The sequence below is a fragment of the Triturus cristatus genome, chromosome 6, assembly GCF_964204655.1.
Source record: "Triturus cristatus chromosome 6, aTriCri1.1, whole genome shotgun sequence".
In the NCBI taxonomy this organism is placed as follows: domain Eukaryota; kingdom Metazoa; phylum Chordata; class Amphibia; order Caudata; family Salamandridae; genus Triturus; species Triturus cristatus.
In genome coordinates, this window is record NC_140589.1 from 533571941 (window position 1) to 533590834 (window position 18894).

At 45.9% G+C, this 18894-nt stretch overlaps 1 protein-coding gene across 9 annotated transcripts in view; it reads left to right on the top strand.

Annotated features, from left to right (window-relative positions):
* The window catches only part of MYO6 (myosin VI), an 856486-nt gene that overhangs the window by 760093 nt on the left and 77499 nt on the right, over nucleotides 1-18894 (top strand). For 3 of the 9 annotated variants that reach the window (XM_085610973.1, XM_085610975.1, XM_085610974.1), the window contains exons 29-30: nucleotides 5373-5405; nucleotides 5803-5832. The exons of 4 other annotated variants lie outside the window; for them this stretch is intronic. In XM_085610973.1, coding sequence (XP_085467099.1) covers nucleotides 5373-5405; nucleotides 5803-5832 — 63 coding nt within the window. The remainder of the gene's footprint in view (nucleotides 1-5372; nucleotides 5406-5802; nucleotides 5833-18894) is intronic. 2 more of the 9 variants (XM_085610976.1, XM_085610977.1) reach the window with 1 other exon arrangement.

An 18894-nucleotide genomic window follows, 5' to 3' on the forward strand; every position in this document is an offset into this window, starting at 1 on the left:
CGGCATTCCACAAGTATCATCCCTTAGCCCCACCCTGTTCAACATCTGCATGACCCCCTCACAGTCGTAGTCAGGTCCCATGGACTCAACATAATCTCCTATGCAAGCGATGCTCAACTGATCCTTTGGCTCACCAAAGACTCCTCCAATGCTAAATCCAACTTCTGCAACATCATGACCAACATAGCCAAATGGATGAGAGACAGCGATCTCCAACTCCACTCTGGCAATACTGAAGTACTGATCTTCAGGAAGAAAAATTCCTCATGGGACCACAGCTGGTGGCCTGCAGAACTCTGACCCGCACCCTCACTGACCGACCATGCACGCAACCTCTGCATCATTCTCGATACCTAACTGACCGGGAAATGACAAGTCAACGGAGTTGCCGCCTCCTGCTTCCACACACTTCATATGCTCCGTACACTCTTCAGATGGATCCCAACCAAGAGCAGAAAGACCGTCATTCAGGTCCGCTTCGGCAAAGCCCTCTACGCCCGCACATCCACCCAGCTCCTTAGAAGATTCCAGACCATACCAAACACTGCAGCCAGACTCATCCTGGACCTCCCCAAATGAACCAACATCGCCTCCCACCTGAGAGACCTCCAGTGGCTCCCTATCCAGAAGAGATGCCAGTTCAAGATCCTCATGCACGCCTACAAAGCCCTCCATGACCTCGGACCTGCCTACATCACCATCGACGGAACTTCTACCAACCCTCCAGACACCTGCGCTCCTCTTCACTCGCCCTCGCACAAACACCCCACATCCATCGCAGTTATGGCAGCTCCTTCTCCTTCATTGCTGCCGAGACCTGGAACGACCTGCCCCTCCAGCTCTGCACAGCCTCCTTGCTGGCAGACTTCAGATAGAGACTCAAGACCTGTCTTTTCAATGAAGACACAGCACCCAGATACCCCTAGGGGTGACAGTGCTGTGCTTTACAAATGCTGTTTGACTGATTGATTAAAGGCCCTACATCTAATTTATAAGCCTGAACATCACTTTCATTTATCTTGTTAGTCGGCATAACCCAGGTTACCTTCCCGTCATTGCAATCCCCCCTGCTGAAGGGACATGGGCTCTGCTTTGCAACAAGCGTTTATATCACACTGCTACAATCCTTTGTAGAGAATGAATAAAAGCAAATAGTATGAATGTATAATATTGTGTGCATACCTGGTTTACTATTTCATGGGGACCCTTATAGAAGCAGGACACTCATTGACTGTCAGCAACAAAATCTGCTGTTTCAGCTTTTCCTCTTCCTGCATGAAAAGAAAAGCTATAATGCTATGTTGACTCATCTTTCCTCAGCCTTGATGTTTTCGAAAAGCACGGAGAAGTGGTTGTCACCTACATAAGTTAGCAGAGTGATCTGCATTAGTAGTAGTAAGATGTTTAACTGGAATTCAACATGCTGTTTTGCATTGGGGTGTTGAGCGAATCAGAGTTTTTAACGCCGTTTCAGGAACATACTAATTGTTAGAAAGCACAGGTGATCTCATGATGTCAGGGAACTGACTGCCTTGATTCAAGTAGTCAAAAGTACCATAAATGATTAGGTTTTCTGAGTTGCAACTAAAGGTTCAAACACAAAATCAAAGACAATAGAACTACAAGAGGTTTTTACCAAGCTTTTCACAACTGTCAAGTTACTGGTTAAAGTGTTGTAAGTGGATTAATTATTCCACATGCCAGTAAGGATAACTAAATCAACAACATTCTGAACCTTAGTCATTTGAGGCTCAAAAAGGCAAAATAGTCTCTGACATTTTCATCAGACTACAAAAATGTTTTCGTTGTAAAGGAAGTGGAAGGTTCGCATTCTGATGTGAGCTATCACTGTATGGCAAAATGGCTTCAAGGAATATAAAACTATCCTGGAAACATAGAAGAGGCATGTGGATTTGAAAGGGCTCATAAGAATTTAGCCAAGATTATACAACTGGAGCAAGATTTAGACTCTGTGCGCTTAGCTGTGATGAATTAAAAAATGTCACAGAATCCCTTTTCATGTGTCAGTGGTTCCGAAACAATTTTCAGAGTGGGGTGCTACCTTCAATTTTACATCACTGAAGTCAAGGGATTGTGAAAAATGAAGCACCGCACAAACAACAAACATAGCAAATGAGCCACGTCAATTCAGCAGGAGAGTGTTATGGTATGCAGCCGTGGTGCATTGTGGAGCACACTGTCACAAATATATCACTAACCAGTGCGTGGTAGCCCTGTGTCCTTTACAGACATCGATTTTACCATTGAAATGGCAACAAAATGTATGCTGACATGCAGTTTTACTATTAAAACTATATAGCACACAAAGGATAATGTGTGGAAATCAGGATTCAGCAAATGTTTATCATTTAAAAAAATCAGAGTACAGTGTCTTGATTTGTTTTGATACTAATAAAGTCCTTGTTTCCATCACACTTCAGAATTATCAAACATTTTTAGTTCTTTTGAGCTATTTGTACAGTTCACTTACATGTGTTTAAATGTTGTTGCATGTTGGCAAAAAAACTGACAGCCTTTCCTTTCTCACTCGCTGTACACCAGCAAGATTGTCAGATAGTTCACTTTACAAAATTATCTAACTTTGCTGTCAGACAAAGAAAAGTAATAACAATCTACTTGATAAAAGAATAAACAGCAAATTGTCAGGAGACAGGGCCTGACATCTGACCTCTGTCTTTGAACAATTAGCAAATATGTCAAGATAAAAACTAGGTTTAACTGCATCTTTATTGCTCATTCACCTTCTGAACTAAAGCATGTGTGTGTTTTTGGGTGGGCTGCATCACCCTTACTTTTAGCGCCTATGTCACTGGTTCTTCATTACATGTCCTACTGGAATGTGAAAACAATCTTTTAAAACACAGCCAACACGTTTCGTGGATTTAAAAAAAAAAATATATTTTTATTTTATGGAGTTTTATATAGCGCGAACTTGACCCGAAGTTATTGGGTATCGGAGCGCTTTACATAGCACCAGTTGCGTTACATGAGGACACATTCATTTTTTTGTTAGGCACAGGGAGATTAAGTGATTTGCCCAGAATCACAGACTATTCAGCGTCGTTGCTGAGACTCGAACCCAGTTCCCCAGATTCGAGGTTGACCGCTCTAGCCGTTAGGCCAACTCCTCTCCCCTTGTCCCGCTTTTTCAAGGCTGTAGTAAAAACCAATCAGTCCATAAAGAAATCCAATTTAAAAACCAACATTTATGTTCCAACATTTATGGTTTGAGTTAAATTCAGGTGTATGAAGAGAATAATTGCAGAAGTGGGGAGAACAATTTAGTTTTGCTGAGTTGATTAAAATACATTGTAGTAGAAATAAGTATGTATGGGCTCTTGTTTTCACAGAGTTTAAGTTCCTCCTTACATGATATGTTAAAAAATGCTACTCTGGTGACCCTGTGAGAAAGCTGAAGTATGGGAAAATATTGTTCACACTAAAGCCACTTTGTTACAGAACATACATTTGAGATGGGTTCAAAAGTGTGCCCAGAGCTCCTGCTTCCAGGGTGGTGGCTGGCACCAACAAAGAAGATGTCTGTTTTGTTTATGTTGAGCTTTAGTGTGCTGTCACATCAGCTGGTCATCAGCCTGAATGCATTTTTCCCGTTTATGGTTCAGTCATGTCTTTTCACCTCACAAAAATGTTAGGAACATTATATATTTATATTCCGTATAGCTACATGATTGATTCAGGTACTCAACTGCAACTAAGAAAATAATAAACAGTAGTGGGGATGCTGCAAATGCCTAATGCACCTCCATATTATAGCTGTTTAAAAGGCTGAATGTGTATATTATAAGATCAGTGCACCAGGAACAATTTTATGCATGTGAACGTTTTCTAGCGTGAACCCTACTTGCGTTGGCCTAATAACATTATCAGTATCAAAACCCAAAGGAGTTGATGTGGTGGCATGGTCTGCGCCTTCTTTGGCTGTTCAGTGGATCAATAATGTTTGAATCCGTTTTAGAGAAGTATTTAGAATCCTTGCAAGGAGAGAGCAGTAAAGGCTTTGAAGAATTATGTAGGGAGAGCGAACACTCTCCAAAAGGGTGGACCTAAGTAAGCATTCACTATTGATGGCCAACCTCTGAAATTGCTTGAAAGGTTTACAAGCGATAATTTATCGGTCAATAACATCGCCCGGGGGCTCCATAGAAACACTGGAGTTGTTTATTCTCTCTCCCAGTGACAGGGGTGCCTGGGGGCTTGTAATCCTAGAGAGGATATGGCACATCCTGCTTTAGGATGCTGATTGATTATGCCATTTATTTCTTACCGAAACAGTGGACGTATTGCATAGTTGCTGCCCACTGTCAGAACTATTGTAAGTAGAACATAGATACCTCTTGTGTTCTTCGGTTCTGGCAGGGCAAACACGGATCTTTTCACCATACTGTCTGTGTTTTGGGGCAAGTTGTTGGTATGCTATTGAGCGCACGTGTGTCAAGGGCCACATTGGCGTTACATCCACATATACACTGCTTGCACTTTACCTTGCTGTGGTGTTCCTGACGTGCCTTCTTTCTGTAGTGCCCAGGTTTTTAAATACTCATGTCTGCGTGGTGAGAGCAACAGGCAGGAAAGAAAGGACACAACACATTAACAAATCAGGTGTCTAAAGTTTTCTTTGGGACAGTGTCACCCTACTCGTAGAGCACACCTTTTCCCTTCTTCGCCACATACATTTATTGTCATAGTCGAGCCGTACCTTTTTGCTATGGGCTATAGCTTATTTTTAACTTGAGATGATCCCGTTCCCTCCACTCGGCAGGTCATAAAGAGTTAGCCTTGCTAGGTAAGATATAGGACTCACATGGTTGAGCCCACTGCTTTGGTAAGATTAAAACATTGATGCTGTGCTAGATTAAATCAGGGTTTGGTTGTCCACTGAGCAGGAAGCTCATTACAGACAGTTGTGGCTGAAAGTGGAAGGTAAGTATGATGTGTACTGGTGATGCACAGTTTGAACGTCTCCCTTCCTGAAATTGTAAGGTATATGCTTACACATCTTTTAAAGTATGGGCATCAGAATAATTCATAGCAACAAGAAACATTCCAAGTTGTGCCATTTGGAAAGGTTGATTGCTAGCCTGGCTTTGCAGTATGCCCTTTCTCTAAAATGAATAGCTTATTTAATAATCCTCTCTAAATATAACTAAAAGGTTTCATGTTAGCTTTTTAATATGCTGAGGTATAGCCTTTGTGCGTAATCCACAAGCACATTAATTATGTGATCATATGTAGTGCTTAACAATATCATGTTGCTTTGCTGCTTTAAAAATGCGACGATTTTTGCTTCCTTCCCGGGAAATGTCTCCTTTACCAACACGTTTATTTTAAAGTTTGCAAAATGGAATCGTTCCAGTAGCTGCTAAGTAAGCAACATTGTTTCATTTCTCCCATTTGTTCACATAAGATTTTCGCATCAATTGCATGCCTACATTCTTTGATTCACAAAGACATCCTCTGATTACAAGCACATCTCTAAATTTAAAATTCAGAGTATGAAAAATCCACTTGTCTAATTAGCCAACAGCTGAATCCTTGGAGTATATTTTCCAAATAAATTATTTTTACACGTTTTCTTTCCTTATGATGATATTCTGTGCACGAACGTGAATGATTTAAAGTATATTAGTATGATACCGCAGCCAAATCAAATAAAGGCTATTGCAATCACAATCAAAGAGGGAGGGGAAATTGACAGAATCTCCACTTTCTTGCATTGGTCGATGGCAGATCCTTATTTAACCCAATATGTTCTATTTTCAGAGCCAATGGACGAGGACCAAAAATGACGATGTATGGCAATTTTATTTTTCTCTTAACATAATTCTTCGTATTAAGACGCCTTCGGGTTTTTTGTATACACCGAGTTCTCTTTAATATCCTCCCCTTTGTACTTGCTTGTGGGTGACAGAACAATGATCAAGCTATCTCAATATTTGAAGGATTCTGTTAAAGATTCAGTTCGTTTACAGTCGTATGGAAGATCTTCTCTCTGTTGGTTGCATGTGTCCTTCACTGAGCGTTCCATGGTAATGATAAAGAACATGACATTTCGTCAGTTTATTCTGGCCTGCTTTTAGTGAAAACTTTCTCGTTATGGTTTATTCTATTTGCTGTATTAGATTTGACCTTCAAGATTAGTTCTGGTCACCTTGGCAAGCATTTTTATAAGGAATAATCACTGAGAAAACGGGTAGTAATGGTTACTCTAGAGCAGGAGTACTCATAGTACGGCCCGCGGGCCGCCAGCGGCCCAGCAAGCCTTTTTTGGTGGCCCGCGTACCTTGCAGACATCGTACCTGTATTTTTTTTTTTTTTTTTTTTAACTGTGTCAGCAAACACAGACTCTGCTCTGTGGGGGCCCAGGGATTCAATCGATAGTCCGAGTGGAGCTGCTGGGGCGCTAAGAGGTGAAATACAACAAAGCCTCGTTATCAAGCAAATGGTTACTTAAAGACCTGTGAAGTACTCGGGTGGGGCTGTGTGTGGGCTGGGAAGGGAAGCTGCCTCAGCTGCCACACAAGCGGAGGGGGGGGGGAGGGCGGGGAGAGGTGACAAAGAATGACAAGAGAACAGCAGGGTGTGAGAGTCGGGTAAGGGGACAGAGGGTGACAGAGGGCAGTAGGGAGAGACAGAAACAGACAGAGACAGATAGAGATAGAGACTAACAGAGACAGGGACAGACAGATAGAGGCAGAGACAGACAGAGAGGCAAAGAGGGAGACGGAGAGGGAGGGAGACGGAGAGGGAGGGCGACAGAGAGAGAGACGGAGACGGAGAGAGAGAGAGACGGATACGGAGAGAGAGAGGGAGACGGAGAGAGAGAGGGAGGGAGACGGAGAGAGAGAGGGAGGGAGACGGAGAGAGAGAGGGAGGGAGACTGAGAGAGAGAGGGAGGGAGATGGACAGAGAGAGGGAGACAGATGGAGAGAGGGAGACAGACGGAAAGAGAGAGAGAGAGGGAGACGGGGAGAGTGAGGGAGACGGGGAGAGTGAGGGAGAGAGGGGAAGAGGGGGGGAGGGGAGGGGAGGGATACAGGGAGGGAGACGGAGAGGGAGAGAGGGAGAGAGGGGGAGAGGGGGAGACAGAGAGGGAGAGAGGGGAGACAGAGAGGAGACAGAGAGGGGGAGGGAGAGGGAGGGTGAGGGAGGGTGAGGGAGGGTGAGGGAGGGAGAGGGAGGGAGAGGGAGGGAGACGGAGGGGGAAGAGAGACGGAAGAGGGACGGAGGGAGACAGAGAGAGAGATATGTGTATGCTGGGTCTGGTGGCTCAGTGGACGAAGGCGTCCGCTGCAGGAACCTGTGTTCCACCTCATGGTCGCAGTTATTTTTTGTTGCTCCAGCCCCGCCCCCTCCCCCAATGACCCCGCCCCCAAGGTGCGGCCCTCGGCCACAAACCACACTGTAAATTTGGCCCCCAAGAGAAAGTTTGTGAGTACCCCTGCTCTAGAGGAACTCTACCGCACTTCAAATATCACTATGTTGTTGTCCGTCAAGTAACGTGTGAATATATTAATGAGAAAATGCTGGTTGAGGTCGAGGTGCTATTTTGTTCAAACACCCTACTACCAAGAAGGTGCTAAATGCAAACTAGAAACACTAATACTCTTTAACATATATACAATTGAACCATTTGTTAAGCACTCCCATAGGTAAGTACCAATGACCATTAAGTCATAAATTACAGACGTATAGATAATTCCAATGTCCTTTGTAAAATCACAAGGTAAGTGATCACTCTTCCCAGGAAGGAAACAAGTATTGAAGTCCTTTGACAATTCAAATGTTGATTTATTCTTCAACTGTATCCAGCAAAACAACAGATTAATCCATTCAGTATACATTCAGCCTTCAACTGTGACTTGTGATTTTACAAAATGTTATTCAGCAGTGCTCCCCCATGCCGGCAGGTTGCATCTTGCAACTTTGCATTGGCTCCTTACGTTACTGAGCAGAGCCACATATGACTGCCTCCACTCCGTAATGTCATCAGTTCCTTTCTTTCTCCAGTATTGGGGTGTCTTTCATAGATTCACATGCTTGAATATTCCCCGTCGTCGGAGTGGGAGTCCCACGGTAAATAATATAGCAATATATACAGTGATAATATATATATATATATACCTATACATACGTAATTATATAAAAACAGAGATATAAGCATGTAATAACCTAAAGAATGTCCCTATATGAAATTTCCATAGAGATACATGGAAAGAGAAAAAAGACATTCGCAGTCTATCTCTGTCATTATGTTAGTCCAAACTACGGCCAATCAGGCGCCAGCTCCTCTCTAGAACCTTCTCCTCAGAGCTCCTCACCTCAGATTTTCTACCGCACGTCGTGTGACAGGGAGTCTCCCTGAGCTCTGCTCAGTTTTTGTCAGTCAGAATGTCTTCAAGTAAGAAATCTTTGTTTAGACCATGTTCTTCGTGTGGAAAGCTGCGTTTATTTTCTGAGGACCCACACAGTAAGTGTATTTACTGTTTGTACCCAGATCATGAAGTGGCAAAATGTAAATTTTGTAGAACCTTTTCTACAAAGACTTTAAAGGACAGAGAAGGCCGTCTCTTAATATGGCTACAGAGACTGAAGGATAAAGATGACCCAGTGTCTTATATGGAAAGTCTTCTTTCTGGCCGTTCTCAGACAGCCTCTAAGCGCAGTAGTGTGCAGGAGTTACCATCTCCTTTCCTCAAGAAAAAGAAACTGTCTTTGACTCTGACAGCTGCCACTTCTGCTGTCTCACCTACTGTTTTGTCGCCTTCGGGACATAGTTCTCAGGCTGTAGAGGCGTCTACTTCCCAGTCCTCAGGAAAAAGACTGTCCGCCTCGTCGACGATGCTGCCGACGACGAGATCTGCTGTATCAGGCTCGTCGACGGTGACTCTGACGACGACATCAGCTGCTTCGTCGTCGACGAGTGTTCTGTCGACGTTATCCTCGTCGACGGTGACCATCAGTACTACAAGGGCGGTGACTTCTATTTTGCCCATTACATCGTCGTCGACGAAGAAGGTAAAGGTACCGTCGACGCTACCCGTGTCGTCGACGAAGACGTCGTCGATCTCATCGGCGTCCACTCCGTCGACGAAGAAGAAGAAGATGCCGTCGACGGCGGCTCCGTCGACGTCGATTTCGTTGGCACAGATTCCGCCGACGACTATTCCGTCGACCATCGTTCCATTATCGACAGCTCTGTCGACGAGGCCTTCTCCGAAGACGTCCACAGTGCATACCATGCAGCATTCGACGGCAGGTTCTTTCATAAAGATAAAGGTGAACAGGATATCGTCTGCCCAAAGGTCAAGGAGGGAACAGCTACCTCACGCAACTTCAGCGTCGCTTTCATCATTCACTGGGGTTCCTTTGACACCATTACCAACTAATGCTAGCCTCGATAGGCAGGAAGAGATTATTCCTGTAGGGGATGCGCAGCCTCCTTCACCTTTATTTGCTACGGATTCTGATCAGGAGTCCGAGGTTTACCGGACTCCTTTGGAACGGCGCAAAGCCCATCCGACTTGATAATTAAATGCCAGGATGACAGCAGTGAGGATGAAGATCCAGTTTACATACAGCAGGTGCCTGCGAAACATGCAACGGCGACTCTTCCATTGTCGCTCATAACTAATCTCCAACGCATGTTGGACGACTATAATCAACGCTTTCCTCTATCTCCACAACGTTCTGAGGTCCCGTCAACTCCTGTGGTTCCAACAACTATACCACCGATACCAATTGTAAATCCTTTACCTCTGCTACCCTCTGCACCACCAAGGCAGGTCCCAGAGAGAGTGTTGCCTCACTATGAGCCTCCGCAGGAAGTCCCTCAAGAAACAGAAGAGGGTGAAATCCCAGATGATAATGGGGATGTGGATAACGATGACGATGATATGGCGGAGTGGGACAATTACCAAGCACAAACACCATCCCCCTCTCAGATAGTAACAGGGGATTCACCTCCAGTGGACATAGCGAACTTTCACCAACTAATGGAGAGGGCGGCGCAACGTTTTAAACTGACAACGGAGCGCAGAGAGGAAGATTGTTTCCTTTATGATTTCAAAAGTCAACCTTTTAAACAGACTCATGCTATTCCTATTGTGGAATTTATTTGGGAAGAAGGCAAGAAGTTGATGCAAACACCGAATACCTTGCCGGCACAGGTGCCTCGATTAGAGAAGAAATATAAGGCACCAATAGGAACCCCAGCATGCCTCACGGGACAGGCTAAACCTGAGTCAGTCGTTACGCAGGCAGCGCAACGTAAGGCGAAAAATCCGGCGTCGACTGTCACTGCACCACCGGATCGTGACGGACGTCGAATGGATGCCATAGGGCGTAAATTCTCTTTAATGGCCTCTACTGTGGTTAGAGCAGCTAATGCCTTGGCCATATTGGGTCGCTATGACCGACAAGTGTGGGCTGATATTTCAGATGTGCTGCAAGAGTTGCCGGAGCCATCTAAGGCAGAAGCAATGAAGTTGCTTCAAGAGGGAGAAGCAGCATCGGCGGAGATAATTGATTGTGCAGTAGACATCGCCTGCACGGGGTTCCGTCAGCTTGCCGGAGCGGCTGTTCTGCGCAGGCAAGGATGGTTAAGATCAACATCCTTTCGTCAGGAGGTACAGTCCATGATCCTTAACATGGCTTATGACGGCGAGGCGTTATTTGGAAGTCACGTTGATGAGGCACTCCAGTCCATAAAGAAGGATACTGAGACAGCTAGATCCTTAGGAAACCTACAATTTCAAAGGCAAAATTTTCGTGGTGCACGCGGACGCGGCACCTCCTCCAATTTTCGAAGGGGTAGTAATCAATACAGACCCTATAATCAAGGATCCAACCGATATTCGAATGGCCAGCAACAGCAATCTTCACGACAGCAGGCCTCCAAGTCGTATAGAGGGAAATCCTCATACAGAGGAAACGCATCTAAAAGACAGTGACTCTTTCCGGACATGCAGGGTTGGATGTCGAATCTCTCTGTTCTTTTCTCAATGGTGCTCCGTCACAAGGGACCGTTGGGTTTTGGACATTGTGAAAAAAGGACACGCCTTAGAATTCACCAAATTCCCTCCTTCCACACCACCCTCCGGACCACCACCTGCTCACATGAAAGAACTTTTACATCAAGTTCGACTTCTAAAGCAGAAGGGAGCTGTAGAATTGGTGCCAGTATCTCAAAGGGGAAAGGGTTTTTTTTCCCGATTCTTTCTGATCACAAAGAAGAACGGAGAGTGGAGGCCCATCCTCGATCTAAGGGCACTAAACAAATACCTAAAGAGCCAATCCTTTCGTATGATGACGCTAGTAGACATCTTGCGTCTACTCTCGCAGGAAGATTTCATGGCAACAATAGATCTCCAGGATGCCTATTTTCATATTCCTATATTACAAAGGCATCGGAAGTTCCTGCGCTTTCGAGTGGGTCAACGCGATTACCAATTCAAAGTGTTACCGTTTGGTCTGCGCTCGGCCCCTCGTGTGTTCACGAAGGTACTAGCTCCAGTGATAGCGTTTCTGCGACTTCAGGGAGTGCAAATTTTTCCATATCTGGACGATTTTCTCCTGCAATCTCAGTCAAGCACTCACCTAAAACAACACATACTTCTATGCCAGAACGTGTTTCGCTCATTAGGTCTGTCCATAAATGCAGCGAAATCCCAACCTCATCCTGCTCAACAAAGGGATTTTCTGGGAGCAACTCTGGAAACGGTATCAGCAAAAGCGTTTCTCTCCCAAGAGCGTCTGCAAAAGATTCTACGGCTGGTGGCTTTGATCAGGTCAAAAGAGTCAGTTTCTGTGAGATTGTTAAAATCGTTTCTGGGGATGGCGTCATCCTCCATTGCCTTAGTTCCCCATTGCAGGCTGAGAACACGTCCTATTCAGGAAGCAGTGGATGTTCAGTGGCGTCAAGTAACGGGTTCTTTCCACGACATGGTACGTGTCACAGATCAAATGAGGTCAGCACTCGCATGGTGGACAAATCCAGCCAACTTGACAGAAGGCACGTCTTTTCTGTCGGTGCCGCCGGACAGGACAATCACGACAGACGCCTCATTAGAGGGATGGGGTGCACATTTGGAGGATCTCTCGGTAAAAGGGAGATGGTCAACACATCAAAGAACTGGCACATCAACAGGTTGGAGTTGATGGTGATTTATCTCGCTCTAAAGTCATTTCTGCCCTTGATCCAAGGAGAATCAGTGCTAATACAGACAGACAACACAACCTGTATGCACTATGTGAACAAACAGGGCGGAACAAAATCCCCAAATCTGTCCAGGTTAGCTCAAAGAATTTGGGACTGGTCTCTCAGTCATCAAATTATGATTACAGCAGTACACCTACCAGGAGTATCCAATGACCTAGCGGATTCCCTGAGCAGGTCCTCCTCGTCGACCCACGAGTGGGAATTACACCAACCCACTCTAGAGAGGATATTCCAACTATGGGGTTGTCCGCAACTGGATCTCTTTGCTACGCCGGAGAACCGGAAATGCCGGAATTATGCAAGCTGGCATCCCCACAAAGAGTCGCAGGGGAATGCCCTTTTGATAAACTGGTGCAATCTATTTGCGTACGCCTTTCCTCCAATTCCCCTCATACCTCGGGTCCTTTGGAAGATGAAGAGACAACCTTGCCACCTGATTCTAATAGCCCCACGCTGGCCCCGACAAGCGTGGTTCTCAGAACTACTCCTGATGTCCCAATGTCAACCAATCCTCCTGCAACATCGGACAGATCTGCTCACAATGAGCGAAGGGAGAATTTGTCATCCAAATCCCTCCTCACTGAGCTTATCGGCCTGGAACCTGAACACCATGAGTTCGCCCATCTAGACATCCCGCAGGATTGTAGGGATATTTTGGCCCAAGCAAGAGCACCCTCTACAATCAGAACGTACAAGTTCAAATGGAAAAGATTCTGCCACTGGTGTGCTTCTAACGGAGTCCACCCGATACACTCCACGGCGCACCAATTACTACCTTTCTTCTTGCACCTAGCTAATTCTGGACTGTCTCATGCAACCCTACGGGTTTTCCCAGCAGCAATTTCCCGTTTCCGGCAGGATGGATCAAATTCCCTTTGTTCCTCAAGAATAATCCGCCAATTTTTTAAAGGTTTGTTTCGGAAATTCCCGCCAATTCGGCGCCCTCCTCCGTTGTGGCATCTTAACGTTGTGTTGGCGCAATTGATGAGACCTCCGTTCGAGCCCATTCACAAGGCCGACTTAAAATATCTAACTTGGAAGGTCGCACTACTTCTGGCATTAACGTCTTCACTTCGTGTCAGTGACATTCATGCTTTTACCATCAAACCTCCGTTCCTGCAGTTCAAACCGGATGCTGTAGTGTTACGCACCAATCCATCATTCCTACCCAAGGTGCCTACTGATTTTCATATTAATGAACCAGTAATATTAAAGACCTTTTTTGCCAATCCTCAGACGCCTGCAGAGCAAAGATTGCACTCTTTGGACGTGAAGCGATGCCTAAAGTTCTACATCAGTAGGACAATTTTGTTTCGAAAATCCGATCAACTTTTTATAGCATATGGACGTTGTCATAAAGGACGTCCGGTTACTAAGCCGACGATTGCACGCTGGATTACGGCAGCTATTGTTTTCTGCCACCAAAAAGCAAACAAACCCCTACAGTCTTCAGTGAGAGCACACTCCACTAGGGCAGTATCATCATCTACCGCCTTATTTGCTGGAGTACCTTTACAACACATCTGCAGAGCAGCTACGTGGTCGACCAGACACACGTTTACTAAGCACTACTGCTTGGCAACTTTAAGCGAAGAGGACGCTGCAGTAGGACAGGCAGTGCTACGCAATCTTTTTAAATAAGGTGAGCCTCTTCCTCCCGCCTCCATATTGTTTCCATTTATAATTGACATAATGATGCATTTATACTGTTACAGTTATTCAGTACTGTCATATGCATAAGAAGATTGATTGTCATTACAATTTCGAAGCTGTGTGATCATGGAAACAATGATGATTGTTACTGCTAGCTATTCTATATTCAAGCATGTGAATCTATGAAAGACACCCCAATACTGGAGAAGAACAATTGTTACTTACCTGTAAACAGGTGGTTCTCCAGTATTGGTGTCTTTCATAGATTCACATGCGACCCTCCCTCCTCCCTTCAGAGGCTCTCTCTCTTCTCCTCATATACTCTAAGAGTCACTTTGGTGCTACGAAAATCTGAGGTGAGGAGCTCTGAGGAGAAGGTTCTAGAGAGGAGCTGGCGCCTGATTGGCCGTAGTTTGGACTAACATAATGACAGAGATAGACTGCGAATGTCTTTTTTCTCTTTCCATGTATCTCTATGGAAATTTCATATAGGGACATTCTTTAGGTTATTACATGCTTATATCTCTGTTTTATATAATTACGTATGTATAGGTATATATATATATATATATATATTATCACTGTATATATTGCTATATTATTTACCGTGGGACTCCCACTCCGACGACGGGGAATATTCAAGCATGTGAATCTATGAAAGACACCAATACTGGAGAACCACCTGTTTACAGGTAAGTAACTATTGTTCTTATACACCTTCTGACGCAGATCCGTAGGAGGAGGATGGTCTATTACTCTCCTCTGATACTGATGATGCACTGTACTTAGATTTACAGAATGCAAATTAACACCTCTCCTGAAACGTGTGCCTGCCAAGACAAGAGCCTCCTGTGGGGAGGAGAGTGCCGGGATGGAACAAGGCCCCACGGGCATCCTATCGAGCGTATCCTTGTGAGGGAAGTGTGAGATGTCCCATCCGGTCAGGACCATTGCAGGAGTGTGTGTTGTTTGCCCAATCCTGCGGAAGCTAGGGCTGTCACCTTGATGTGTGAGCGCTGTAGTGGGTGTGCCAGAGAGAGCCATCATGAAGTGCATGCCCTCAACTGTGTGAGCGCTGTGGTCTCTGACCCCTAGTGTCAGATGGAGACCCACCCCTGTTCCTGGAGAGGGCCACTGTGGAGACAGAGCAGTTACCCTAATTTGCATGTCAAGGATGATGTAGAGAACATGTACTGATTTCTGATGGAGACATAAGAGGATGTCCAATTCCGACCCAGGATGTGGTGAAAAGTAGCCATCAAAAGAACAAGTTACTTACCTTGGGTAACTCTCTTTCTGGTGGAGATCGTATCTAAACACAGATTCCTCACTGCCCTCCCATCTCCCAGTCCCATGGAGTGGCCTCCTTACCATCTAAAAAGGTCCAACCTAGCCTTCGGCACACTGCCATCAACAGGCTTCATTTCGAGGATATGCAAAAGGAAAGAGACCAGAAAATAATGCTATTTCGTAGTAGTGATGCCTATATGCAGCTCCGCGCTGTCACTTCCAGGGTGGGTTGAAGTCAACAAGAAGACACTCTAAACCACCTGCCAGTGTGTGGGATCACTGCTGTTGAAGTTCTGTGGATCCAGTCTGGTGCCTGGTGATAGTCCATAGGTGAGGAACATGTGGTTATAAAGACTACCCAGCAGAAAGAGCATTATTGAAGGTAAGTAGCATTTTCATTTAGTTACTTTGTGGCATATCATGTGTGTCTCCATTTTTAAAATGTTTGACTACCACAATAAGATGATCACACCCCAGTTCCAGGAATCACTTAATCATAGGTCCCAAAAATCCAGCACCAGACCTGACAATCATCGCCATCAAAATTGCAGTTCTTTGACCGATATCCATTCTTCTCCTAGTGACTGCTAGCTGCAGATTGCTCACCTTTTGAATATTCTCCAAGCATCAGACTGGATCTGGAAACTTTTGATTAGTACCTCTTCGTGCCAATAGCTGGCACTGTGTGACTCTGCACTGCTGCCATTCCGCTCAAGAAATGACTTGCAGGCCCTACATAGGTGCTACTCCAGCAAGATCCAAAGCTACCTCCCATCACTTTGACACCAGTTCTGTAGCCAAATTTTACAGTGTATAAAAGGAATGTGTCCTCCCAGGGCGACTCTAAGTCCTACAGTGACAGTGCACCGGTGAACCCAAAGGCCATACAAGACTGCAGGGTGCAGCTACACATCGCAAAGCATTGGAAGACTCCACCTCATGACTGGTCCAAGTGTCGGCCTCTTTCTTGTTCCTAGTGTAGAAGTTGCAGACGTCATCATCACACTATGAATCTTCAGGTAAGTTGAAGAAAGAAAAATATAAAATTCTGAGTGGGACTCTGCCCCTTCCCACCACTCTTGTACACCTGAGAAGACACAAGGGCATCTCCATGCTGCTCAATTTCTCTCCTGGCGTCAGTCAACACCACAGCCCGTCCCGCTTCTTGTACCAGCACAAATGGACTATCTGGGACTGACTGCAACACAGAGACAGAACCAAGAGTTCTGTGTGGCCATGCTCCGACCCTTTGGATCCCTTCCGACTCACTCTGGCATGCCTGCGGGCCTCATGGAGTTGAGAGGTCCTCTACCTCAGATACTGCCTTCGCCTACACCTTTGGTGCCAGTTGGACCCCCTCAAACCCTCACCAGGCCCTCTCCGGCACCTGTGCCAACTCTGCTTTCGGCTCCATTACCCATGCTGGTTCCCAAAACGTTCATACTCATGCCGACTGCCGGAGGGGGAGGTGCCCATTGTGGTTTCTGATGCAGAGTCGGCACCGCTACAGCCTCGAACCAGGTCTTGCTCAGTTTCTGCTGAAACACAGCCTGTCCGCAAGACAAGACCTACTCTTTACATTCCTTGTTCCCGGACAACTCTGCCATGAAGAAAACTGATATGATGGCCTCCATAATGCCAGTGACCTTGACACCTCTCATAATTCTGGCCTCATCACACCCCCTGTTCCTGCCACTAGGGAAAGTGCCTTTCCTTCATTGCCATGCAGAGGCCAACCAAAGTTCTTGACGTCCAGCCCCTCGCCTGAGGTCCAATGTAATGCTTTCAATGGTGCATTGACCAGCACCCTCTAAGGGGCCTGGGCCGAACCTAATTCTGCCCCCCCCCCATAGGTTGTCAAATTGCGAGACACCGTTACCATGCCTCAGGTAACCCCACATTTTTTTCTCAGCACCCCTCTACTGAAAGCTTAGGTGTACAAGCTTCCACTAGTTGGACGGACCAAAATACTTTCTTGATTACTCCCCCGGAAAGGGAGTCCAAAGCTTAGTGGTACAAGCTTCCACTAGTCGGACGGACCAAAACACTTTCCCGATTACTCCCCCAGAAAGGGAGTCCAAGAGAGTCTAAACCTTCAGAAAAGGGTATTTTCCTCTACCAGTTTGGCCCTCCTTTCAGTTAATGCTAGTTGCCTGCTGGGTCCTCCCAGGTATACCAGAAAAATCTTCGTCCTATACTGACCCAGGCCCTTCAGAATAGTCATGACACTGCCAAATTTATAATCCTCTGCGGCCTAGACCCAAGGATTCCATTGGCTGAACGATTGGCACCAGTATTGCTATTTGCCGCCTTGCCTGGATGCGACCGACAGGCTTTATGGGTGATATCCAATTGTCCCTTATGAAAATTCCCTTTTGCAGGGCCTGTCTTTTTGGGGATAAAACAGACTCTGCTCTCGAGTGCATCAAAAAGAGTAGGGCAAATGCACTATCTTCTCCACTATGCCACCTTCATCAATCTTTTCGCTCCTTTCACGGTACTCCGTTCATGCAGCTGCTTCAACCTCAACGAGGTATACAGTATTTTGTTGCAGTGTCACCCACCGGCCACACGGTGAGATAACCCTACCAGTCAGCCCACTATAATGCCCCCTCATGTCCCCACCTTCCAAGCCCTTTAGAGTGCCCTTTTGAGGGTCACAGCTACCCGGTTGGCTGAAGGAGCCAACGGTTCATATCAGCTTTGCAGACTATAACAACAGACAGATGGGTCCTGCAAATTGTACAGTCCTACACATCCTGACTGCTCCGCCACACCTTACACCATCTCCGGAATGACTGATGGAGGACCATCTGTCCGTTTTATGGCAGGAAGCGAATGTCCTCTTGGGGGAAGAAGGGCTATTGAGAGGGTACCGGTGTCAGAAATGGGTCATGATTGTTACTCCTGCTACTTCCTGGTGCCAAAAAAGGATGGAGGCCTTCGTCCTGTTCTAGATCTGCAGCTTCTCAATTCCTTTCTTCAGAAAGACAAATTCAAGAGATGCTCTCCCTGGCCCAGGTCTTGGCTACTCTGGAGACAGGATGATGGCACTGGCTCTATGCTATTTCCATATACCTGCCCTGCAGGTCCACAGGGGCTATTTGCAACTTGCGGTAGTACAGGAGCATTTTCAGTTCTTCAAGCTTCCCCTTGGTTTCACCAGTGCCCCTCGGGTGTCCATGAAAATGATGGTGATAGTTTTAGCACATCTTTGGAGGTCAGGGGTCCATGTCATCCCCTTCCTCGATGACTGGCTGTTGAAGGCTTGCTTGCCCCAGGCTTTAGGCAACCACCTACAGACTACAGCAAACTAATTGTCACCTTTGGGCAACACTATCCAGTTGCGGAAGTCACACATGACTCCTTAGACACTGCCCTTCATCTGAGCCATTCTGGACATGGTTCTGTTTCGTGCCTTTACCCCAGAAACGAGAGTCCAGGACATTCAGTCTATGATCCTAATGAGTGTGGTCAACTCTGAGGATCCTGGGACTGATGACCTTCTGCACCCTGCTGGTCACGTATGCCAGGTGACATATGTGGGCTTTGAAGTGGGATCTGACGTCTCAGTGGGCCCAACATCAAGGAGATCTCTTAGCTACATCCACATTTTAGAGGAGACTGCAAAAGATCTGCAGTGGTGGTTTCTGGACCGTGATTGGGTCCTGGACCATGGTTGGGTCAGTGGA